The 24,637-nt window shown below is 49.3% G+C and overlaps 8 protein-coding genes across 8 annotated transcripts; 5 read left to right on the forward strand and 3 right to left on the reverse strand.

The window, feature by feature from the left end:
* Positions 1 to 424: 424 nt before the first annotated feature.
* On the reverse strand, positions 425 to 5,293 carry J4E86_006266 (uncharacterized protein; the record flags this gene model as incomplete). The annotated part of the gene is made up of 4 exons (XM_051446796.1): positions 425 to 775; positions 823 to 1,402; positions 1,451 to 5,006; positions 5,095 to 5,293. The coding sequence occupies 4 exons, from the start codon at positions 5,291 to 5,293 to the stop codon at positions 425 to 427; spliced, it is 4,686 nt and encodes a 1,561-aa protein (XP_051302371.1).
* A 490-nt stretch (positions 5,294 to 5,783) lies between these two features.
* J4E86_006267 (uncharacterized protein) lies at positions 5,784 to 7,022 on the forward strand (the record flags this gene model as incomplete). Its single annotated transcript, XM_051446797.1, has 1 exon — positions 5,784 to 7,022. One exon carries the CDS (start codon positions 5,784 to 5,786, stop codon positions 7,020 to 7,022), a length of 1,239 nt encoding a protein of 412 aa, XP_051302372.1.
* A 462-nt stretch (positions 7,023 to 7,484) lies between these two features.
* Positions 7,485 to 7,844, reverse strand: J4E86_006268 (uncharacterized protein; the record flags this gene model as incomplete). The annotated part of the gene is made up of 1 exon (XM_051446798.1): positions 7,485 to 7,844. One exon carries the CDS (start codon positions 7,842 to 7,844, stop codon positions 7,485 to 7,487), a length of 360 nt encoding a protein of 119 aa, XP_051302373.1.
* Positions 7,845 to 8,051: 207 nt separating this feature from the next.
* Positions 8,052 to 9,626, forward strand: J4E86_006269 (uncharacterized protein; the record flags this gene model as incomplete). The annotated part of the gene is made up of 2 exons (XM_051446799.1): positions 8,052 to 8,081; positions 8,118 to 9,626. 2 exons carry the CDS (start codon positions 8,052 to 8,054, stop codon positions 9,624 to 9,626), a joined length of 1,539 nt encoding a protein of 512 aa, XP_051302374.1.
* A 43-nt stretch (positions 9,627 to 9,669) lies between these two features.
* Positions 9,670 to 11,645, reverse strand: J4E86_006270 (uncharacterized protein; the record flags this gene model as incomplete). Its single annotated transcript, XM_051446800.1, has 5 exons — positions 9,670 to 10,045; positions 10,115 to 10,394; positions 10,604 to 10,793; positions 10,873 to 11,381; positions 11,516 to 11,645. 5 exons carry the CDS (start codon positions 11,643 to 11,645, stop codon positions 9,670 to 9,672), a joined length of 1,485 nt encoding a protein of 494 aa, XP_051302375.1.
* Positions 11,646 to 12,062: 417 nt separating this feature from the next.
* Positions 12,063 to 13,100, forward strand: J4E86_006271 (uncharacterized protein; the record flags this gene model as incomplete). Its single annotated transcript, XM_051446801.1, has 1 exon — positions 12,063 to 13,100. The coding sequence occupies one exon, from the start codon at positions 12,063 to 12,065 to the stop codon at positions 13,098 to 13,100; it is 1,038 nt and encodes a 345-aa protein (XP_051302376.1).
* A 690-nt stretch (positions 13,101 to 13,790) lies between these two features.
* J4E86_006272 (uncharacterized protein) lies at positions 13,791 to 15,404 on the forward strand (the record flags this gene model as incomplete). The annotated part of the gene is made up of 3 exons (XM_051446802.1): positions 13,791 to 14,648; positions 14,737 to 15,185; positions 15,236 to 15,404. The coding sequence occupies 3 exons, from the start codon at positions 13,791 to 13,793 to the stop codon at positions 15,402 to 15,404; spliced, it is 1,476 nt and encodes a 491-aa protein (XP_051302377.1).
* Positions 15,405 to 16,227: 823 nt separating this feature from the next.
* Positions 16,228 to 17,959, forward strand: J4E86_006273 (uncharacterized protein; the record flags this gene model as incomplete). The annotated part of the gene is made up of 3 exons (XM_051446803.1): positions 16,228 to 16,700; positions 16,819 to 17,320; positions 17,372 to 17,959. 3 exons carry the CDS (start codon positions 16,228 to 16,230, stop codon positions 17,957 to 17,959), a joined length of 1,563 nt encoding a protein of 520 aa, XP_051302378.1.
* Positions 17,960 to 24,637: the final 6,678 nt, after the last annotated feature.

The following is a 24,637-nucleotide window of genomic DNA, read 5'->3' on the forward strand; positions in this document are numbered from 1 at the left end:
CAGCGGTAAGCTTCCGGATAGCGCGCAGGGCTCGGTGCGTTCGGACGCCGGCGGGCTTCGCATTCAGGATACGAGATCTTGCTTACGTGCATAAGGATGCGTGTTGACGTACTGCATTGTAGTCTAGAATGGATGCAAATGTTGGATATGTGAATAGTGTGGGTGTGATGGCAAAAATATGAGCCCGAAGGCACAACGATACATTCGCAATCACTCGCGCCGCTCCAAGACACCATGCAAGCCGCGTACCTAACCCAGCACCCAGCCATACAACCCCCAACACCAACCATCATAGACGCGTCAATGCAAAACACTCCAATACACAAATCCTAGTAACACAACAACAAACACCAGCAACACAGCGATACAATTGACACTACACGACAAACCCGAGAAGATGCCGACTCCCACTTTTCCGAAGACTCTATCTCCTGAACGCGGCTTCGACCTCCTTAGTACCCCAATCAATCTCCACCTCCCCACTATATACATCTTGGTTGATAGTCGTCATGCGCTCTGATACCTTGTTGTATGTCTTCTCGCATTCCTTGAGGACCTTGAAGACGAGGTCGCGGCTGATAGTTGGGTCGTCGGCGTCGCCAAAGTGCTTATCGACGCGCTTCTTGAGGGCTTCGATGCCTTTGCGGAGTTCTTTGGCGTCGTGGGAGTGGACTAGTTTCTTGAAGACGGAACGTGAGTGCGAGGAGCGTTGGGCGATGGCTTGCGCGCTTGCGCCAGGTTGGGAGAGGAGGGTTTCGGTTGATTCGATGAATTCCTGGATCATGTCAGATTTAGTGGTATAAGATGAAGAGGTTTACTTACCAGAAGCTTGCCCAGTGGCCTCCGGATGACGGCGTCGACATACAGACTCATGTGCTCGCTGTATTCGTCTTGAGCCTTACCCTTCCAGAATTCCAGGACGTGGACCGAGCGGGCATCAACCTCCTCCATGTAGTGGTTCATGTTCTCAATAAGCAGAATGTGGTAGTTGAGCGCCTCTTTATCTTCGGGATCGCCCTGTCCTTGGGAAGCCATGACGGTGGGCGACTCCTTGGCAATGACCTTCAAGCTCTCGAACATGGCCTTGTTGATCCTTTGGTATGCTTCGTCAACCATGTCGCGGATTTCCAACTTGTCTCCGCCTTCTGAAGCAGGCGGCAACATGTTCTCGATCGCGACAGAGAAGTGTGGGAAGGTCTTCATGAATGAGATGACGCCCTTGCGCTTCTTGATCTTGACCTTCGTATCTTCAATGGCCCGTATCTGCTCGTCCAAGAAGCGGCTGAACAGCCCTTGCAGACGTTCGTGTATCTTTCGCAGGTTCCTTGTCAAGAAGTCCTGGTCCGTCTCTGCTATATCGAGCAACTTCCGGTCGACAGCACAAAGAATGCCTACACCTTGCCTAGGAAGAGTCAGTGAGCGAGCAATGTATAACCTAAATATGACTTACAGAGGATCAGCTTTGGTAGCCCAGTCCACAAGGCTCTGAATCTCAGAGGGCCAGAAAGAAAAGATCTCCTCCATGACACCAGTGACATGTTTTGCCATGACTCGGTCCGCCTCGAACTGCTTGCGGATCCAGAGGTTGGGTCCACGACGCGCTTCAGGGGGCGCGGCTTGCACGGCCTCGGGGAAGTCAAGCGAGTCAGTTGAAGTAGCATGGAAGAACTCAGTAATGAAGTTCTGCTCCGTCAAAAGAACCGGACCGGTATCTTCTAGGATCCTAGCGAAGACGTTGAATGCGTGGAATTTGCCGTCTTGAGCCGCTGGCTTCGCCTTGCCATCTTTGTCCCCAGACGCTGATCTCAGGCCACGAGCTAGGGTCTGACTTCGCTTAACGGTCAGCTTCCTTGCCGTGCCTAATGTGGACGTAGTTTCTGGCTCTTTCTCCTGTGCAGTAAAGAGCAGTTCTTGCTCCTCGCCAGTGGGCTTTCTGGCGAACCGTCTCCATGCCAGGATATTGTCGCGAACCTCTTGTTGATACACCTGCGCTGCTTGAGTCTGATACATGCGTAGTAGTGAGTCCCATGCTGCCCTGTCGATCTCTTTCGCGAACAGCATGACTGGGCTCAACATCCACAACTCGTTTCGACCTGCGTCGTGCGCTTCTACGTTCCTCTTGAGAGATGGCTCAGATCCCTGGTCATCGAGTCTCGAAAGTGCGTCCTTCGTCGATAAGAATGCTGCACCGAACGTGATTTCCATGTGTTTCTTGAGCCTCTCAAGGAACATGGAGCCCTCATTGAGGTACCTGTCTCGTTTCTCTTGCAGAGCTTGCATCGTTGCCAAATCGCTATTACCAAATCCTGGTCCACTGCTGATCGTGCCTTGTCGAGCTCCGGCGACGAAAGAAGGGTCGATTGTAATGAGTGCCTTGTAAAGCAAAACCAAAGAAGACTCAATATCCTTGAGTCCGTTGATCTTGCCAATAGGAGCGCGTCTCAATGATTCCAGCTGGTCTGATGTGATCGAGATAGTGTCGACTAGCTGCTGGAGTTCGTGCTGCAGCAACCGCTGGTTCGCAGTCTGCACTTGCAGACCCTGACTCTGTGCTTCGATAAAAGCGATATCATCGTTCAAGCTGCTTAGCTCAACGTTGTATAGGGTTAATAGACCCTCAAGCTCGTCGCACTCAGCGATTGCGCGGTCCAACATGCGCTCAACAGCCTCTACGCGATCGTCCTTCTGCTCCAGGTGATTTAGCCAGCTCCCTGCCTCCACGCGGGCGATTTCACGTTTGATGTCATTCTCCAGAGACTCGATGTGCTTTGCGGACAGCTCGTTGTTTCCCCATCCCAGCTCAGTCAGCAGACTCTCAAATTCCAATCCCCGTTCGTCAATGATGTTCGGGTCTATACCAAGCTTGGATATGTTGACAATCTGCTGGTTGGACCGGCGCTTCTTTCGTCTCACCTCGGGCTCAGGCTCAATGTTCCTTGACGCTGCTTTTTCTGGAGGTGGCGGAGCAGGCTGTTCCTCAACTTCTTGGACAGCGCCAGCCACAGTGCGATCGCCTGGGCCAGAGACTGTAACTGACGGAACGACCTCTGTACTAACGCGCAGCCGCTCTTTAGATGACCTGTCTGGTATGGCTTTGGAGGGCTCTTCGAGTTTCGTCTCGACTTCTTCGTTAGGGGTTTCTTTTGGTGTTTCTTTTGGTGTTGGACGCTGGGGCACAAACACTGCGCTGACGCCGTCTGCTTCATCGGATGTTTTCGTCTCCTTATTGAAGAGCTTTGCAGCAGCTCCGCCAGCACGAGGCTTGAATGCGCCTGCCGCCGCTGCTGCCTTGCGGAACTTGGTCGCCGCATTATCGTTAAGCAGCGGCTTCTTGACCATTGGCCCAAGGCCAGGGCGTTCTTGATCCTCAGGCATGGAGTTAGTGCGTTCTATAGGTTCTGGCTCAGGCGCTGTTGGTGGTGTTGCAGGTGCCGCTACTTCCTCAGCTTGTGGTGCTGCTGGTATTGGCGCAGTCGGAATTTGTGGAAGGGGTGATGTGGGAGGAGGCGTAGGCTGTGGTGGTCGAGAAGGCAGTGGGTCTGCGGGAGGCGCGATGTTTTCCTGAGAAACGGGCTTCAGTCTCTCGGGTATCTCCTGAGGTCGTCTCCGCGGCGGTACTTCCAGTGGTGGAGCAGGCGAACCTGAAGGCGTATGGAATGTTGAGCGTGGCTCTGGGCCTTGGCTATCAACACTTCGTTGTGACATCTGTGACGGACGAGGCTCCATGAGTGGCCTTCTCCTTTGGGGCGGTTCTTCTGGCGGCATGTCGTCGTTTCGTGTGAAGTTTGAACTGGTGTTGCTCTGAGCTGTACCTGGTCGACCAGCGCTTTGGGCTGTTCCAGGCCTGAGACCCCTGGGCGACGGATCTCTCCTAGGCGAGGGGTACCCGTTCTGTCTGCGTGGGTCTGGTGGCGCAATACCTGGAGGCGCGCCGTCCAATGATGGTTCGTCAAGGGATCTTTCCGACCGTTGCGATTGCGCATCCTCACGTGGCGGCCCGCGCCCTGGACTCAAGCTTGCTGGGAAGTTGCCTGAATCTGGTGTCCGTGGCCGACCAGCGAATTCAGAATTCGAAGATTGTGGGGTCAAATTGCGAGACGCAAACTGTGGTGGGATAGGGCTTTGTCCCTGGCCAGGACGAGGTCGCATACTATCGCCGCTAGGCCGAGAGCGAATGCTTGGGTCCATTGACCGCTTTTGGCGAAGGTCGGGCATAGATGGCGCGACCGAAACTGAATTCGGCATGAATGGCGGAGGCCTACGGGCGTCATCCCCAGTACTCGGTCTACCCAAGTCGTCTGGTCGTCCTGGTCTTCTAGGTGGCCCCCCTAGCTCTCCAGGAGGTCTCCGGAAGTTTGGATTTGGGCCAGGTGGAAGCGCTCTCCCGTCAGATATAGGCGGAGATTCGCCAGGTCTTCTCGGCGGTGGTCCAGGTGACTTTGGAGGCATTGGTCTTTGATCTGGTGGCCCGGGTCGCTTCTGGGACGGACTTTGACCACCCTGACCACTGGCTGCGGCGGCTCGGCCTTCTGATGTCGCGAGATGCGGCTGTCCGTTGGTCAGACTGTTCAGCTCTGTCACGCTGAATCCTGTCAGGATAGGAAAGTCTCCTTTAGTGTACTTGTTGTAGATCTTAACCATACTTCCAATAAAGAACTCCTTCTCCTTTGCCGTGCCCGCTTCCCAGTAGTAAGGCTTACCTATGGTCACAGTGAAGCCCTTTTCCCCAGCCCATAGCTTCCGCTGTGCCTCCTCTTCACTGGTAGGATTGAGGTGGGTGTAGTTCTCGACAGCAGTAAGCTCCTCCATAGGCCAAGATTTTCCAATGGAGAAGGACCCGTTGGCGTTCTCCCTGGCTTTGTGCAGCTTCACCCTGCCTGTGTTTCGCACTGATATCATGATGATGCGCGCCTTCTTGTTCGACGGGGCCGAGCTCGGTGGTGGGGGGGACTGCGGGTAGCCGCCATCTTCTTGGACGCGGATGTGGGTGATATAAGATTCCTGGACTTGGGTTTGTCAGTCGATGCTACAGCACGTAGAGGTGTATGCCAAGCATATATCCCAAGATGCGCGGGCACTGATGTAGACACGTACGCTGACCCTGGTCATCCGTCTTGGAGAAGCAGCTTTCGGTGATTCTCTTCCGCTCGTCGTCGAATCGTTCTGCGCGCGACATGCCAGAGGGCGTCGAGCTGGAGGCAGAAGGCGCCCCCCTCGAGCTGCCAGGCGGGCGGCCTGCAGGAGCTCGAGGGTCCCCCGCCCCGTTGGTGTAGTTGCGTGGCCTCCCCTCCATTCTGCTGTGCGGCTATCTGCAAGGCCGATGGGGTAGTTGAAGGCGTGGGTGGATGATGCGCCGATTACTGCCGCCGGGCGCTAGCGAGAGGTCCTCCGGGAGCTGCCATGAATCGCGAAAGGTGGTAATGAGTCTTGCGATGGCCGGGCGATGCGACGTCGACGGGTGGAGCGGCGGTGAGGAGCAATCGGGGTGCTCAATGCGGTAGTCCCGGAACAAGTGCTGCCAAGTGCGCCGTTCGAGGGAAGAATGTGGGCGGCGAGTGAAGAGAGGCAATGGGGTGGTGTGCGGAGAGGGACGTCTGGCGTCGTGTACTCCATATGAGACGGCAGGCGCGCGGGACAGGGATCACGTTTGGGGCTTAGCGCAGCCGGGGCGCTGAACCATTCCGCCTACCGTACTTTTTTTCTTGCGCGACGTCTGCTACCTTTCACGCCAACACCACTACTCCACCACCGCATTCCACAATTTACGACACGTATCGCGCGCAATGGCTACCGGAAAGAAGGCCTCTAAGAAGTCTAGCGGCGACAAGAAGCAGAAGGCTGCATCGACAGAAATTCCGCAGCTTGAGCTGGTAAAGAAGTTCCTCAAGAAGAAGGGCGAGAAGGATGCTGTCACCAAGATTGACGAGGAGTTTGACCGATGGTGTGCGTCGCCCATGAGCGACACCGATTCTGAGGCTAGCGACGATGAGGAAAGCGCGTCCAGCAGCGACTCAAGCAGCGAATCTGAGGCCGAGGCAAAGCCAAAGAAGGCCAAGAAGACTGCTGGAAAGAAGGCAGCTGCGAAGGACGATGCTTCCAGCTCATCGAGTTCCTCCGACTCTAGCTCCGACTCTTCCAGCTCCAGCTCAGATTCCGATTCCGAATCTGAGAAGGAAAGCGCGCCGGCGAAACCCAAAGCGAAGAAGGCCAAATCCGTGTCTTCATCCTCCGCTTCCTCCTCCAGCGACTCGAGCGACTCCGATAGCAGCTCTGAAGAAGAGCCCGCCAACGTCCCGCTTCCTGACTCCGACTCGTCCGATGCCTCCAGCGACTCTTCGTCCAGCGACTCAGACAGCGATTCCTCGAGCGACAGCAGCTCCGACTCAGAAGCCGAGAAGGAGGACAAGAAGGCAAAGAAGAGCAAGAAGGCCGCTTCAGTCTCATCATCGTCTGCTTCAAGCGACTCGGACTCTTCAGATTCTAGCGACTCCAGCGACTCTAGCTCCTCCGACAGCGACTCTGACGAAGAGCCAGCCAAGATGAAGAAAGCCAAGAAGAGCGGAAAGAAGGCTGCCACACCCTCGTCCTCAAGCGATTCCAGCTCTTCAGACAGCTCTTCGGACAGCTCCTCCGACTCCGACTCCGACAACGATGATGAGAAGAAACCCGCCGCGCTCGAGCGCAAGGCCTCTGGCAGCGACTCGTCTCAGACTCTGCCAGCAACATCCCCCGAGCCAAAGAACAACAAGCGCAAGGCCGGCTCTCCTTCACAAGACGCTCCCAAGTCAAAGCGAAGTCACGTCGAGAACCGGTTCCAGCGCATCAAGCCCGACGTCGTAGTCGACCCTAACCTCGCAAGCAACGCCTACGTTTCCTACGATTACGCCGACCGCGCGCACGCCAAGCTGATCGTTACCAAGGGCAAGGGCTTCACCAAGGAGAAGAACAAGGGAAAGAGAGGCTCGTACAGGGGTGGCATGATTGACACCTCTGGCGGCAAGGGCTTCAAGTTTGAGGACTGAGCGTCATAACCGGATATAGGTGGGAGACGGTTCGCACAGCATTTTCACGAGTAAAAAGAGGATATGCGCCTTGGCGTGTAAGAGTATGGCGAACACGGAGTTATGTATACCAAAAGCAGCATACCCTTAATTGGCGACACTAGTACGAGACTTTGGTCGACTGAGGGTCGGATTACTGTGTTGAAAGTTTGAGTTTATAGATTTGTACAGTTCTAATCGTACATTGCATATGCACATTTCTAGTTCCATCTCCATGTGCCAGTCCGTCTCAGTGTTCTTCATTTCGTCCGAGAAGACTCCGGTTTCGTGTCGCGATGCTGGTGATCTTGTATTGCATCATCCATATCTTGAGGTTCTCGCAGCGCGCGCGTCATCCTTCCAGTCATCATGCCCTCCAATGTCTGAAATCGCACTTCGCACGCATCCATCTTACTCCAACCAGCCGACCCCCGTCCCTCATCCTCAAGCCTTCTCCCCACCCTCTTCCTCAAACTCCACCGGCAAATTCATGCCCACCCTCCTCGCGCTCAACCTAACTCTCTCCTCCTCCGTCATACCCATACCCGGATTATACCGCTCCAGCAATGTCGAATGCATCCGTTGCGCCTGCACATATTGTATGAATTGCTCCGCCTGTTGTAATTGACTTTGCGTGCTGGTATTGGGGTTCGCTTGCGAGAGTGTCGAGCGGATGCGCTGTTGCAGTTTTGAAGGTGCGGAGAGCTTTTGGTGTTGGGTGCGGGTTAATTGGGGGGTGGAGGGGAGTTCGCGGAGGAGGCGTCGGTAGATGGAGAGGATTTGGGGGGTGGCGGGTGGTGCCATTGTGGGCGGTGGAGGTAGTTGGTTTGGTTTGGGAGATTAGATGTATCGAGAGGCCGTCGGGGTGTTCTGGGTGTGGTGGTATGTTGACGTGGTGTTGGAGAAGTTCACCACACGGAAGTGCTGCGGCGAAAAGATGCGGCAGCGCTTGGACCAGTCGTGAACTTCATGTGCACCACCACTGTTCCTCCGTCTTCTTGTACGAACGCAATGAACAACTTAGCGCCAAGTTCGCGATACGTATGCCGCAATTGCATACAAAGGCTATCGCGCCAGCATTCCACACCCCTCGCGCGATCGCAAGTACGCCTACAATCCACCGATGCATCTCAAGACGATGCGCCGAACGCGAGGCTACGGATACGGAAGCATTGGAATGGCGATGCCATCGCCAAGTTTAGGCCGACTGCGCCAACACGCAGTATACTGCATATGAGCAAGACGGAACATAATCTGCGCGTAGAATTGACGGACGAGCAAAAACCATCTGCTGAGGATCTTGAACGAGTAGCGAATGAACCACGACCTCTTACGATGCGCGAGAGACGGCAACAAAACAGAGATGCACCCATGACCACCGCACAAATGCGGGCAATGCGAGAGAGCCGAAGACACAAGAGAGAATTGGAGATGGAGCAATTAAAAGAAGAAGGGAAAGAAATGGAATTAGCACATCTCAACGCGCCTCACAAACCTCTTATCAAAAAGCCAAAGAGTGTTGTCATTCGCAAATGGGAGACAAATTTCCCCGCTGGTCGTAAGAAATCGTTCCAAGACGAACTAGTACCCTCTCCGCCATCAGCGCCCTTGGGCAGAAGACCAAAATCCGAGACAACACTAAATTCAGCGCCTGAGACACCAATCAGTTCGCTCTCGCTCAATCTCAACAAATTGCAAGACTTCAATTGGTACTGGGATACCTTTCCGCCAACTGTCGCACAGAAAACAACTGCAAACCACTTCTTCACTACCCACGGCCGCAACGCAAAGTTACTACGAAGTGTAGCGCAATTCCGTCTTTTCCCCGAGTCTGACGTGCCGGAAGTAGCTTTTGTCGGTCGTTCCAACGTTGGCAAGAGCTCGTTGCTCAACGCCGTCGTAAACGCCGATATCAAAGCACTTTTAGCGCGTACGTCCTCCACGCCCGGCTTCACCAAAACAATGAACCTCTACGGTCTCGGCGCCGGCAACGGCGTAACCATCAAGAAGCAAGGCCAAGATCGCGAAAAGATCGTCGGCCTCGGTGGTCTAACCATTGTTGACATGCCCGGTTATGGCGAAGGTTCACTCGCGTCATGGGGAACGGAGATCATGAAGTACATTACCAACCGCAAGCAACTCCGCCGCGTCTTCCTCTTGATCGACGCTGAACACGGTATTAAAGATAAAGACCGTTCTCTGCTCGCTTCACTGCGCCTAGCGGGTGTAAGTCACCAAGTCATCCTCTCCAAGCTAGATAAACTATACATCCCCGCAGCCAAGGAGATCAAACGCCACGATGGAAAAGTGCTGCGTCGACTGTCGCCGAAAGGTAGCCCCGAGGAACTCAGAAAAGCAATGGAGAAGTTGAAGTACGACATCCAGCCGCCGGTCGGAGGCGGTGCGCTAGGAGAGATTCTGGGAGTGAGTGCGGAGACGCTGGTAGAAGGGAAGAGATTGGGTGTTGACCACGTACGGTTTGCGGTGCTGAAGGCTGCGGGGTTGGATCAGAAGTTTAGGAAGGAGAGGAAGATGCAAGAGGAGAGAGCTGACAAAAGGGCACTGGAGTCGGGCGACTTTGAATAGTTACAGATAAATCCAATATTCCGTTCGTCAACACAAACAAACTCTACAACCTCGCCTTCACCCCCTTCCCTGGAATCTCCGGTAACCCGCCTTCCAGATCTTTCGGGATCAAATGTTCCACACCGCCTAGATTGAGATACCTCGGATGGCACTGCTCCAGCGATGTTATACCCAACAACCTCATCGTCGTCTCCAACTCATCTTTCATAATGTCGATAAAGTGCTCCACACCTTCTTGTCCATACGTCAGTGAATACAAAAAGGGCCGACCCATTCCAACGGCTTTAGCGCCTAGACACAGTGCTTTGACTATGTCAGTTCCGCGACGGATACCGCAATCTAGGTACACTTCTAGGCTGGAAAAGACTTCGGGGGCGTGGCGTCGGATTTCGAGAAGTGTAAGGAGGGATGGTGGGGAACTGTTGTCCTGTATTAGCAAACGCTCTAATCGTTCGTCGTCCGCGTCTTGGAAGGTTAAGTGGACATACGTATCCAAATTCCTCCCTCCGTGGTTCGTTATCACTATACCATCCAATCCGTGTTTCACAGCTAGCACCGCGTCTTCAACTGTCTGTACTCCCTTCGCTACGATGGGTAGTTTAGTCGCTTTGCGCAACCAAGCGATGTCATCCCAGTTGAACGTGTCGTCTATGTAGCCGCCCATGGTGCGACCGAGGCCACCGCCTTTCTTGTCGTTTGTGGCGGCCGCGCCGCTGATGGCGGCTTTGGCGAAGGTTGCGGATTCGACTTTTACGCGCTCGTCGCCTTCTACAATAGGGGGTTAGTATGGGTCTTGCAAAGACGTAGAGATGCACGCCATACAAGAAAAAAACTAAACAGGCCTGCAGCCTACATTAACTTAAAACCCTACAAGATAGGCGACTAAGCGTTAATGTAGGCTGCAGGCCTGTTCATTTTTCTTCTTGTATGAGGTGGATGCAAGGATGAGGGTTTCAGTAGGGTGGGATGGGACATACCTCGTTTCCCCTGCACAGGCCCGTCAATGGTAAACCACACGCCCTTGATCCCATTCTTCTCCGCGTCCCTGAGAAGAGCTTCAGATGCTTTTCGGTCTTTGTTGACGTAGAGTTGGAAGAAGAAGGGTATGGAATCCTTTTTCACACTTCCTGTGATTTCTTGCATGGTAAACGACGCATTTGTTGAGATCTGGCAGTTCGCATTAGCACATCATCTTTCCCACCTTCCCGTCTTTCAGCTCGCACAGCAAATGGAGATATCAACATACACACTGTGCAACCCCCCTGCCCTCACACCCCCTCGCCAACGCCCTCTCCCCCTCCGGATGCGCCAACCTCGCCATCGCAGCCGGACTAACAAAAAACGGCAACTCCACACTCTGTCCCAACATCTTCGTCCTCGTATCCACATGCCAGATGTTTCTCAATAACCGCGGTCGAAACCATATCCGATCAAACATGCTCTTGTTCGCATCCCGCGTCACCAGATTCGTGGCGCCGCTGGAGTAAAAGGCCCATGCTTTCTTTCCGAGAACTTTCTCGGCGACGGCTTCGAAGTCGTAGCTGTTGATCAAACTACTGAGCGGCGGCTTTGAGGCGATTGATAGGGCGGGTTGAGCGGATTCTGTTGGGGGTGGTTTCAGGAGGTCGTAGGAGGGTGTTGAGGACGAGACTTTGCCGATGCGTTTGCCTGGAGCGAGAGTCTTGGATATCAAAGTGGGTGAGTGGACAGAGCTGTAGGCTAGGGAGGCGTCGAGCCCGGCGTGTTTGGTTATTACTGGGAGCTGTCAGTTGCGTCTTTCGTAACATGATGGTACTCTGAAATGGGTGCATCGAAATAGAGGTTCTAATTTTGTCTGCATGTTTTTCAATGCTTCGTAAGGTTGATAGAACATGCAAGAAAACACCCACTCTCATTGCCCCCAGGATGACTTGGTATGAACTCTGTTATGTCCCATACTACATCATCTACTACTATCCAACAGTCTTGTTCAGTGGCATGCTTCTTGATCTCTTCCACGGGAACGGTATTATCTGCCATTTTGTCACACTGTCACAAGAAGGGCTAATGAATTGATCGTGCTAAGAACGCGAGTAAATCGAGAACGTTTGTAATGTTCGCGAGGCTGTCAATTGGCGCGGCAGGTACCTCGCTAGTCGATCTACCGACGTGGATGCGGAGAAGTGGGCCCGGCGAAACGCCGATGGCTCGCAGGCAGCGACGAGCCTCTGACAATCGCAACCGCGGCCGGCACCACCAACACTATCAAGCATCTAATCATTACGGATACAATGAACCGAGGGGAGAAGGTTTCGCGAGCAACATGCCTGCATCACAAGGGCATACAGTCGGCCGAAGCACCGCTCCGATGGTTGCAGAGCGCGATTCGTATATGAGTAAAGTTTGTTTGGCAGAGCCGCATGCCATCTCACACTACCCCAGTTCATCAAAAACACAATGCGCATTCTTATCACAGGTGCCGCCGGCTTCATCGGTCAACTCGTAGCAAAGAAGCTGCTCGACGACGAGAAGGCAGCACATTCTCTCATTCTCACCGACATCATCGAACCACCCATCCCATCAGATGCGCGATTCTCAATACGAGCACAAGCCATCAAGGCGGACTTATGTACGGAAGCAGATTCTGTCGTCACGAAGGACATAGAAGCCGTCTATGTCTTCCACGGCATCATGTCCTCAGGCGCAGAAGCCGATTTCGAGCTTGGCATGAAAGCGAACTTCGATGCTACCCGCGCACTACTGGAGTCTATCCGGAAAACGTGCCCAGGAGCGAGAGTAATATATGCCTCAAGTCAGGCAGTGTACAACAACTCCGTCACATTACCCGTCACGGAATCTCAGATGCCGACACCAGAGACAAGCTACGGCGCGGAGAAGATGATGTGCGAGTACCTCATCACCGAGTACACACGACGCGGCTTCATTGATGGCATCTCGCTTCGCTTCCCTACCGTCTCGGTACGGCCTGGAAAGCCTACCGCTGCGGCGAGTTCATTCATCAGCGGTATGATCCGCGAGCCGATGAATGGCATCAAATGCGTTATCCCGCTAGAGGATAAGCAATGGCGACATTGGCTCTGCTCTCCGCGCATTCTGGTTCAAAATCTCGTCTACGCAGCTACGGATTTTGACATCAACCGCCTAGCCAAGTTTGATCGCTGCCTCAATTTCCCTGGTATTGGCGTCTCGGTGCAGGACATGATGGACTCTCTTGCAAGGGTAGGAGGTAGCGATAAGCTTGAATTGCTTGAGATGAAGGACGAACCCACGTGCAAGAAGATTCTATACTCATGGCCTGCTGAGTTTGACAACACTAAGGCTTTGGACCTTGGCTTCGTGAGAGATACTGGATTTGATCAAATTGTTCGGGATTATGTGGAGGCTTTCGCACCGAAACAGAGTGTGAAGGGAACCGGGCAGGCGAGCCAGAAGATTGAGAGTGTGCAAGTCAATACTGTAGAAGTTGCAGCATAATATACTAGACCACGATCCGTTTGAAAGATTCACACAGCCACTATGCTACCATGTTTGACAGCGCTCTCTTATGACGTCCAAGTCATCGCGCAGAGATTATTACGTCTGCAAAGATACATGCCAGGCGTCTTCCTTTCGCATGTCGCTGGCCAGGCCACTATTATCTTACACAAACTATCTTGTTCTATGATGACACCCCTATCGCATACAGTACAGCCTTACGCACTGTCGGTGACTGAATGCACATGCTGCCCGTCGGCACGTTCCATCACGACCCTGTTCGGCTATACATAAAGCACCGTGATCGGCGCATCCCCGGTCTCCCCCTCGTCTCTCATCTAGATCATTGCCAAGTCGCTCAAAGACCGATACTTTAGCATGCAAGCGTCATTTCAGTAAGTCTCGGCCAAAATGCCGTGATCACCAGACTTGGCTGGCCATGACACCTGCTATGCATGTGCGACTTGCATGGACGACCTTACCCGGCCGGGAGACATAGCTAGATGCGGGAACCCCCGCATCTCATCCCACACTAAGCTAGCCAGCACCAGTAGGTAAGACGACGACGTGGTGACTATATGGATCCGGGGTAAGAGTATAAGATGCAGTTTACCCCAGGTTCGTGGGGTAGCGTCAGTCTGGCTTCACCCTCAACCGTCACGACCCCGAAACCTTGTCTAATCCATCACCATGGACGTTGAAAAGCACTCTCTGGAAAAGGATGTAGCGTGCGAATACATCGAAGCTACAAATGAATCTCGCAACTCCGTCCCCGAGATCCTGCGAAATCATACACCTGAGCAACTCACCGCCCTCGAGAAGAAACTTGTGCGGAAGATCGACTTCCGAGCTTTACCTATCTTGATCGTCCTCTTTTTACTCAACGTCCTCGATCGAAACGCCATCGCCAATGCACGTCTCGGAGGTCTAGAAGCCACACTGGGTATCGACGATGTGGAGTATCAGACTGCCGTTATGGTGCTGTGGGCTGGTTACATCTCCATGATGATTCCGTCGAACATGCTGCTCTCCATCTTCAAGCCCAGGCTATACCTGCCGACAGTTGTCATTATCTGGGGTATTGTTTCCGGCGCTACAGGATTCGTTCAAAACCACGCCGGTCTAGTCGCCTTGAGATTCCTGGTCGGTGTAACGGAAGCGCCGTACTTCCCTGGATGTATCTTCTTTCTCTCATGCTGGTACACGCGGAAAGAGCTACCAAGTCGTATCGCCACTTTCTACTCTGGATACACGCTGTCCTCGGCTTTTGGCGGATTGATTGCCGCTGGCATTGTCGACGGCATGGAAGGTCTTGGTGGCTACCCGAGTTGGCGCTGGATCTTCATTCTAGAGGGGGCTCTGACGATCGTTATGGCCTTTGCTGGATACGCACTTCTTCCCAACTACCCATCGAACACCTCGTTCCTATCGGTTGAAGAGACCGCTATGGCGCAATGGCGACTTGACCGCGAGAATGATGGTGTGGCAGATGAAGTGAATGAATCGGTCTTCGTTGGACTAAAGCAGGCTTTCTCCGATCCGAAAGTGGTATGTATATCTCTCATCTCATCATTGCGTGTCGAGAATCGAAATCTGTGAATCAGTACGCGTTGCTAACGTCGAATGCCACCTTTAGCCATTACTCGTCTTCATCCAGACGTGCGCCGTCGTATCCATGAGCTTCACCTACTTCTTCCCATCCATCGTCCAGACACTCGGCTTCCCCCGCGTTGAAACGCTCTTGCTCACAGCCCCGCCTTACTTCCTGGCCTTCATCTTCTCGGTCGCAAATTCGTGGCACTCTGGACGATCCGGTGAGCATTGCTTCCACATTGTCGCAGCATGCGTCATCTCCGCAGTTGGCCAGATCATCTCTATGTCAACATACCAAACTGGACCTCGCTACTTCGCCATGTTCCTACAAGCTATGGGATCTTTCTCTGCGTTCCAGCTCATCTTGCCTTGGGTCTCTGCAACAGTTGCACGGCCAAAGGCAAAGAGGGCTGTTACACTGGCATTGGCGACGGCTGTGTCGAATGCGACGAACATCGCCACTGCTTACCTATACCCCGCGTGGAGCGCACCGTAAGTTTTCTCTATACCCCAAATGAACAATCACTAACTCAGTGATTTAGCCTTTACCGCATGGGCTGCATTGTCTTAACAGTAGCACTCCTTTGCTGCGCAACTGCGTCACTCATACTGCGCTTCTGGCTGCAGAAGCTGAACCGCAAGTCTGACCAGGCGGTCGGTTTGGAGGGTGTCGCCAACGGACCTGGCCTTCTTTTCCGTTACACTCTGTAAATAGGCCGTAGGCAGACATCCGGTTCAAAACGTAGCTCCTTCTGGGATGTCGATAGCTCCCCTTCTGAGTGATGTCGTTGTAACGCTATCAGGGCATATCGAGAACTGACACTCCGTACCCTGGCCACCTCTTGTGCTAAATTGTGTGCTGTTCTAATGAGTACATCATCCGATAACAGCCACGTGGGTGTGGGATGCGGAAACATCGCCAAGTAGCATCCGTCGTCGATCGTCTCAAACCAGGCCATCACCTGTATCAAAGCATCCTTCGTACACTATTCTCGTTGCTGCTTTCCGGAAACGTTGCTGAATGGTGTTGCATCGACGGAGCAGCTCCCAATAACACGTTAGCGTTATGATCCTGCGCACGGGCCGCGTGAGAGGAGAGCCGTCTCCCGCCGCGGAACCTCATCTTTCATCCTTCTACTTCATCTGACACTACTCCATGTTTCAAACATCTCGGTTAGAGCTTGAACAGCACGCGATAGACGGGCTATCTATCGGTGAAATGAAGACGAGGCCAAGATGACAGCGGTGCTGTTACTCCTGCAGCGTGGGGGCGAGAGCGCGGAGGCTGAACTGGCAGGTGCTTCGCCAAAGCTGTTTCAGCCTTGCATACTCGAAGTACTGCGCCCCAGCCTCCTGATGCTTTCCAGTATACAAAATAAAAAGATCTGTTAGAACATAGTCGTAAAGAACTACACTCAGCCAGCGTACTTTCTGCTTTACCACAGTCGTCCGTCGCAAACGTGGTGTGAAGCTTTACCCATTACCACCTACTCCCGTACAGCGCACACAGTTAACCCCGAAACGCCATCAAGACATGCAGTCTCCCTCCAAAGGCACTAAAAAGCCCAACTTGACCCGGGAAATATTAGAAGATGAGGGCATTTACTTCTATGAGCATGTCCACAAGAGGAACTCTTTGCCTAAGTGGCTCCGTCCCATACATTGGGAGATGAGATTTTTGCGCACAAAAGTCCCAAGGAAAAAAAGAAAGAAGTTTGTCGCCGAGCTCGAGACGTTCCAACGTTCAGGTCAAGATGGGGCTATCGCATCGCAATCACTCTGGAGATTGAAGCCCAACAGGAATCAATATCTTCGCGAGGAGAGCTTTGACGAAGAAGACAGCCTAGCAGCAGAGACGACAAAAGTACTGGAAAATTGTCGGAAAGTCAAGGAACGGGCGATATATCTTCGTGGGAGGAACGAGAAGGAATCCGCATGGGCGGAGTTCCTAGGATTGAGCTTCTTCAAAACATACATGGAGGTACATGGCACTCCAGACGAGCACAGGTATGCACATTTGTAATGCTTTCAAAGTCTCTTCATTGACTTCTTCTAGCTTTTTGTTTGATCGATGGGAACTGTAAGCAATACGGTGGCGCCTCACACATCAGGCTAACTTTGATAGGCATGCCGATGTTCATTGGAACGAACGCTTCCCGAGGAATGATTGCGTAATACGAGTGCGCACTGGACCGAAGCCGGACGTGACCTACTCATTCCCTATTTTCGATCCCTCACACAAGATGTCAAAATTCCACCGTTTTGACCCTAAAGTCGAAAACTTCACGCTTCCTGTCCTTAGCGAACTCCGGAAGGCATCCGGATGTAGCCTAATCTCGTCACCGACATCTGCGTTGGCCAAGTGGGATCCTAAAAAACCACAACCGATTGGCGCTGCAGACCTAACATGCTTTCCTTGGGCTGTTGTCGAAGTCAAAACCAGTAAATGGAAGCGTGACAAGTCAAAATTTTGTTATTGCCAAGCTGCAAACGCGTCTGCTGAAGCACTCATGATGAGGGAAAGACTGGCTGAGAGAGTGAACGAGCCAAGTAAGGATGCTCTGGTCATCTTCTCTTTCACATGTGTTGGTCCAAGCGTTCGGTTTTGGCTTACCTTCAGACACCCAGTGAGTATGAAGCTTACCATACAAGCGTCACAAGTAGCTAACATGCGTCAGACCAGCCACAACATTGAGATGCGCTGCATTTGGGCAACTTCATTGGAGCTTACTTGGGGTGTCTTTGCACTACGTGCTGTGATCGAGAACATGCGCAAATGGGTGCACGACCGGGTGAAACCTGAGATATGCAGATGGATCACTCAAGTCCGCTTGCATCCAAAGCCCTCGACGTCTCTCACTCCAGACGGCCATCAGGTCGAGCAACGAAGAAGAGCGAAATCTCTCGAGCCACCCAATGAGAGAATACCTGACATACCCTCTACGTCACGAAAGCCTCCTCGCTCAAAGATCATTCCGCATTTAGCGAGAGAGAACACGGTACCAAGACGGACCTGCTCTCCCAGTTCGCTGTCTCAACAATTGGATCGATTGAGCATTCGTATCGAAGAGTTAGAACGAGATGTTTCTGAGGAAAGTGAAAGCGATTGGCAGCGCTATGCAAGTGGCTCCGACGATGAAAGTTACGTGGCAAGCGATGATGCAAGCGGCGACGACGATGGCTTCAACACGGTGGAAGAAGAGACTTACGACACAAGCGAAGATGAGAACGAACTCGACGAAGGATACTCTAGTGATGGGTCATAGATGGAGGCTTTCCGATGACTCCGTTCTGTCTTGATTCCATCTCTTTCTCATACAAACATTTCCCTTCTATATGATACTCCACATGATTTTGCGTAGCCATTATTCTCCTCCTCTCGTATGTGTAGCGTCTAGTTCCACCGGCGGTCCCGGTATGATATGCACACTCGTCGATCCAGCCTCAACTGGAGCCGACGGTGCTTCCGTCTCAGCCCTCCAATGGCCACTCAAAAAGCGTTTCGAGCCGTTAGCATCACCATCCATCTCCGATACCCCAATCTCGCCCGAGGGCTCCTGCTCTGGTCGCTGTGCATTTTGCTTTTGTTGTCGTTGCTGTTTCCGCCTTCGCCATAGGAATAAGAAGAACACGACGCCTAGTACAATGGAGATACCTACCCCAACTCCAATACCAGCTTTGGCACCTGGACTTAAGCCGGAGTTTGTATTTTGTGATGTGATGGGCGGAGACGAAGTCGATGGTCCGGAGTCTGCATCTTGCGAGGTGATGGATGGTATTGAAGAGGACGCTGCGGAGCCGTCGAATGAAACACCAATAATCGCTGCAATAGAAGATGCATAGTCCCTCGGGAACAGGGCGAGATCGCTAGACTGCCAGAAGACGACGGTTGGTTTCGCTCGAGCCGTACCTGTTGTCAACACCATCTTACTGTTTGTAGTAACACTAGAGCATGGGCGAGGGTCGCACGCCTGCTCAGTGGTGTCGATCAGCGTACGGACGGATGTTCCCCCAACGTCGAAGGTTGTGGTAATGGTGAATTTGCTAAGTACAGTTGTCGTCTCCGAAAACGTTTTCTCGCAGAACCAGCCTTCGCGCTCCACAAAACGATAAGACATATCGCTAATTTGCATTCGTGTAAGCGCGTGTCCGCGGGGTGAGAGTTAAAGACCCTTTGAGAGCATGGGTAGCGTACCTGGGACAACAGTATGCTAACCAATAGACATAGTCCAAGCGAATCTCATCTATCTCAACGGGCTGCTGACTATCCCCACAAACTCCGGGGCTGTACAGCGGCGTCGTCTGCTCCTGCCGATACGGATTGCATTCATAGTAATAGGAGTCGGCAACAGCATCGGTATAGTATTGAAAGACAGCTCTTCCGCTGTATATTGCAGATGAACTGGTGTCGTCGTAGATCCAGCGCGTTGAACATTCTCCTGGGGGCGTAAAGATGGTCAATAGTGGGGGCAAATTCGTTGGAGCAGTTTGGTATCTCCAATCAGACTTTGGTATGGTTGAAACAGTCGCCATGTGGTCGGGATCTCGGAGGTAGAATAAGTCGACATTGGTTTCGGGGAAGAACGGATCTTTAAAGAGCTCTACCAGCGGCACAGAACTTTGATCCAGATGTGGAGAGGTGACGGGCATCGAATTGTGAGGTTGATTGGTAGAATTGCTACGCCGCATAATGCGGCGTAGTCCTTCGGCGCCGATATGTGCATATCATGCAGCGGCTACAGCGGCATTGTGTACTACACACACCCAATACTATGACAGAGTACCTGCAGCCTTGTCGCATGCAAGACAGGCACACAAGCAACAGTGAGCCAAGAAAACGACGGCCATCGCTCGATTGCGATCTTCGTTAGCGCGACAAATTCGTTATAGTGTCTCTCTCTTTTCCATATCCTCAGCGGTCTCTCTCCCGCTGCGTGCCATCCAACTCCACCGGCGACCGCGGCACCACACCTCCCGTCCCAGCTTCGACGGGCACCGATCTTCCATCCGCCTCAGCCCTCCATTTAGTATCCACAGGGTGCATGAACCCTTGCGAGTTCCCATCCATCTCCGCCTCATTCGGTCGCTGAAGGCGTTTTCTCTGCTGCTTTTTCCTTCGCCTCAAGAACAAGAGGATGACGACACCAATGATAACAAATAGGCCTATCCCGACAGCTATACCCGCTATAGCGCCAGGACTTAGGCCATCATCTTCTGAGTCCGGAGATGGATCTGCAGTCGTATTGTTGCCTCCAAATGTAGTGTCAACTAGGGACGCGAGTGACGAAGCATACTCGGTAGGAAAGTTCGACAAATCTCTTTCCTCCCAATACACCCCGAAGGGAGTAGCAAAAGCCATACCAGAAGATAACACAGTCGGCCTCTGCAGCGTCGTCTGATCTGCGCAAGTCTGGGAACCGCCTGACCTTGTACAAAACCTCGTTGCTGTGTCAATGCCAGAGACGATTTGAGTCCTATCCCACTGGTCTATAATTGTCGTTGTGAAATTTGCGAGCGCAGTCCTAGGAGTCGAAAATTCGCCTTCGCAGTCCTGTCCAAAAACTGTCATGGACATTCCCCTGGTGGATACGTAAGCCCGGGTTTAGAGATTCGGATTCAGCCGTGGGCAAACAACCTGTCGCAACACCATCCTCTCCACCTTCGCGAGCTGCCAAAGCGCTGCTCCTCGATGCCAGCTATCGTTTGTTGTCTTGTACATATCCCCGGGCTGTAATACGGCTGATCTATCGGCTGGAGGAAAGGGCGGCAAGACTTCCAGTAGTTCGCTGATAGAAGGCTTGCGATACCCGTCCGACCACCCGGGTTTCCGTTTGTGGATTGCCAGACAAGGTTATTGTCTCCGCTTCGGATGTTGGTGGCATTGACAGGATTGTGTACCCATTGGGTCGCGCATCCCGGGCTAGGATCATATCTGGTTGTCAGAGGAGGAGGATCGCCGGATGGACCTGAACTGCTCCATTGCGCAAGGTCGGTAACAATGGCTATGCTGGATACCACCATGCTTGATGTTGATGGGAAGTCGAACGGAGCGTAAGAACGAACGTTTCAGGAGAAAGGGCTTGGGAACACGGGAACTATGAACTCAAAGTCGAGCGCATAGTAGTTGAGACGTCGGCGACTTGAAGGTTGCGGGGCGGCCACCAATCTTCCGACATGGCTGACCGGTGGCCCGCCTGCAGCCACCAGAGGGACGGCGACCTCTCATAACCAGCCTACTAACACAAGCAAGCCTTGTCAGGCGGAGCGGGCCCTATCAGCGGTGTCGCGCTGTCCTGCCCGAAGCCACAGAGTAACACCTAACAGCCCTGCCGCATCACAAGGCTGGCCCCCACACCGTATCGGAAACCGGTAACAAGCTGCGAGATCATCTAGGTCATTAGTCGTAGGCGCATGGATGCGACTGAACGCCGAACTGGACGCCTTATTCTCTTTACCCACATCATAGAGCAGGCCTTACCCAGGTAAAGTCGATGGTAGATGGGAGCACAACAGATGTTAGAGGTTGCGATGCAGGGGGAAGGAGATGCGCATTCCGGAAATAGAGTGGATATTGACTACCGTCTTAGCGCGGGCAATGCCCCGATCGCGTAATGCCTAGGCAACAACTACTTTATCTATATAAAAAACAAAGCTATAGAGCTATAGTAAATAGTAGTAATATTATAAAAACTTAGTATTATAATAATTATATACTTATAAATAATTTATGCTATTTAGAATATTTTTTAGACGTCTAAATTAATTACGTCTTAGTCTTTTATATTAGAGCTACTATAGCAGCACTACTAGCTTCTATATAAAGTATACTAATAATAGTATGTTTCTAATACTTTTTAGAAGGCTTAGAAGCTTATAAGGCCTTATACTTACTCTTTTAAAATAGTTATATAGCTTTTTATATATTACGAAGAGATTTCTAGCGCTTCTCTTTAGCTTCTTTTATAGTTTACTTCTTCTTCTATATCTCTTTAAGCCTCTCTCTTTTAATACGCTTCTCTTTAACTAGCTAAAGCTTATAGAGTTAAGCTTTCTCTCTAAGCTTATTCTTTTTATTTTTCTATAGTTATAGTTATTATAGTTATTACTATTATAAAGCCTTATTCTTATAAGCTTACTAGATCTTCTTAGATAACTAGAAAATAGCTCTACTATAGTACTTCTAAGAGTTATTAAGATAGAGAGTAAAGCTCTTCTTTTATTATCTCTTTTTTACTAAAAGAGTATTCTTAAGACCTCTAATCTCTTTATAGAGAATACTATTTTAAGCTAAAATATAGTATAGACTTTAGTAAAGCTTTTTAACATTCTTACTACTCTAATCTTTTACTATATAATATATAATAGACTTAAGTTTAAGCTAGTCTTCTCTACTAAGATAAGAATTAGAGCTTTTATCTAAACTAGATATCTTCTTATAGTATATTATAATCTAATCTAAGAGATACTCTAGAGTTAGCGTAATTACTTTAAAGAATTGTATAGTATAGTTATAGAAGTGTAGCATAAAAACTGCGCTATAGTTACGTAACTACTTATCTATAAGTAGAATAGCGCTAGTTCTATATAAGCGCTTATCTATAAGTATTAGTAGTTAGACTAATAACTAGCAAGATATATTACTGCTTATTTATAATTACTTATACGCTTATCTATAAGCGTAATACTTATTAAGTATATAGCTTAGGCACTAAACTCTTATAGTTTAGTATATTTAACTTTATATAAGACTTTAGTATTTAATCTAAGAATTATACTTTTTTAACTTTTTATAATATTATATTATTCTACTAAACGTGCTATTATACTCTTATACTATTATATTAATCTACTAATTATACTAGTATACCTACTCTATCTAGCGCACTTACTTATACTCTAAGAACTAACTCTTAGGTTATCTTAGAATAACCTTTACACTTTAAATACTCTTAAGATAAGTAATACTATAATAGATACCTCTGCTAATTTCTACGTCTCTAGAGCCTCTATTTAAGGTAATAAGCCTAATATCTACTATAGTAATTATAATAAACTTAAAGTATAGCTGCTCTAGCTAGACTAATACTTCTATCTTAAAGAAGATAGAGTTAAGAATAATAACAAGATTATCTTAGCTACTACTTATCTTAAAAGAGATACTAAGAAGTAGTCTATCTTAATTATTTACTATTATATAGACAACTCTATTAAAGACGCTAAAAATATTACTCTAGTTAAGAACTAGAATACCTTTAAGACGAAGATGCGCGAAGTCTTCTTACTCTACTAAGAAAAGGTAATTACTAAGTAGAAGATTTAATAACTACGCTAGACGCAGTCTACTACTAAATATACTATCTAATTCTAGTAGTATAAGATAGCTATTAACTAGAATAATAACGCTTTAATATAGATATATAAGTAAGATCTTAAGCTCTAGGTGCAATAGAAACTTATAAGAAGTAGAGAAGAAGTTACTACGCTTTAAGAGCTTAAGAATAAAGCTATCTATATTAATAATAAACTCTATAGACTAAAGCTAGAAGAATAACTATTTACGCAGAGAATGCAAGTACTAGAGAATATAAATAGAAACGCCTAGGTTTACTTAAAATCTCGCTATTTATACTCTAACTAAGAACGTTAAAGAAGCTATATACCTAGAATCTTAGAATTATACACTACTAATAGCTATAAATCTATATACTTTAATAATCTTAATAAAGAATCTAGATAATCTAAGTTTTATAATAAATAGTAGAAGAAGAAGAACTTTAACTACTATACCTATAGAAAACTAGATTATATAGCAAGAAACTATAAGAGCTAAGGCAAGGTAGTACGATAGCTAAATATTCTATAATCTATAGACTCGAATAACTAGAGAGCTATATAGGCTATTAACTACTATTTCTAACGTAAGTAGCTACGAAGCTTAACTAGTAGACTAAGTAATATATCTATTCTAACCTCTAATAATATAACCTAAGAAGATATCTCTTTAAATAAGTTAAGTACCTCTAAAGAAGAATCTAAGAAACCTATAGAGGTTACGGAAATTAATAAGACTAAGTTTAGAAAGATAGAACTATTTAAGAATAATAATAGACTATCTATACTATATATTCTAGAGAACTAGATAGTCTAACTCTTATCGCAAATTAACTAGCTACTGCGATATCTTAATAAACTTAATATTAAGTATATCTACGAGACTCTAGATATTATAGCTAAAATGTAAGAGAACTATTATTATCTCTTCTAATAAGTAATAGAAGATAAGAAAAATCCTCTACTATATATTATTAAAATTATTTCTACCTCTAAATAACTAGACTAGGTCTAGAAAGCTATTAAGAATTATAAGGACTCTACGATTAGTAATAATAAGGTTATTATCTAATACTCTAAGAGATTAGATTTTAAGATTAATACGCTACTCGCCTATTTAGATAGATTGCTAAAAGAATTCTCTAAATTAGAGAACTTCTTTAAAGAATTTAAAAAGTTTAATAAATACTAAGATCTCTTAGAAGAACTTAAGAAGATAGGCTATAATAGTAAAAAGATATATAAATAGACTAGAGACGCTATAGCGTTATAGAAGAACTAATCTACGTATTATCTCTCTAATATAGAATAAGAGAAAGCTAAGATAGTACTTCTAAAGTTAAAGAAGTAATCTATAGATAGACGCCTTACTAAAGTTAAGTACTAGATAGATTACTAGAACGCCTTACACGATAAATTGTTCTAGATAATATATATTAAGAACTTCTACCTAATCTACTATAGTAATAAGAATAAAGTAGAATAGAACTCTAGATTAAATAAGATAACGCTAAAGTGTAAATAGTTTTAGTTTAAATACACTACTAACGTGTGCCTAGTGTATCTATAGAATAAGCAAACTACTTTCTATTTTTCTAGATACGTTAATCTAT

The sequence above is a fragment of the Alternaria arbusti genome, assembly GCF_024043155.1.
Source record: "Alternaria arbusti strain BMP 1465 chromosome Unknown scaffold_7, whole genome shotgun sequence".
NCBI classification, from domain to species: domain Eukaryota; kingdom Fungi; phylum Ascomycota; class Dothideomycetes; order Pleosporales; family Pleosporaceae; genus Alternaria; species Alternaria arbusti.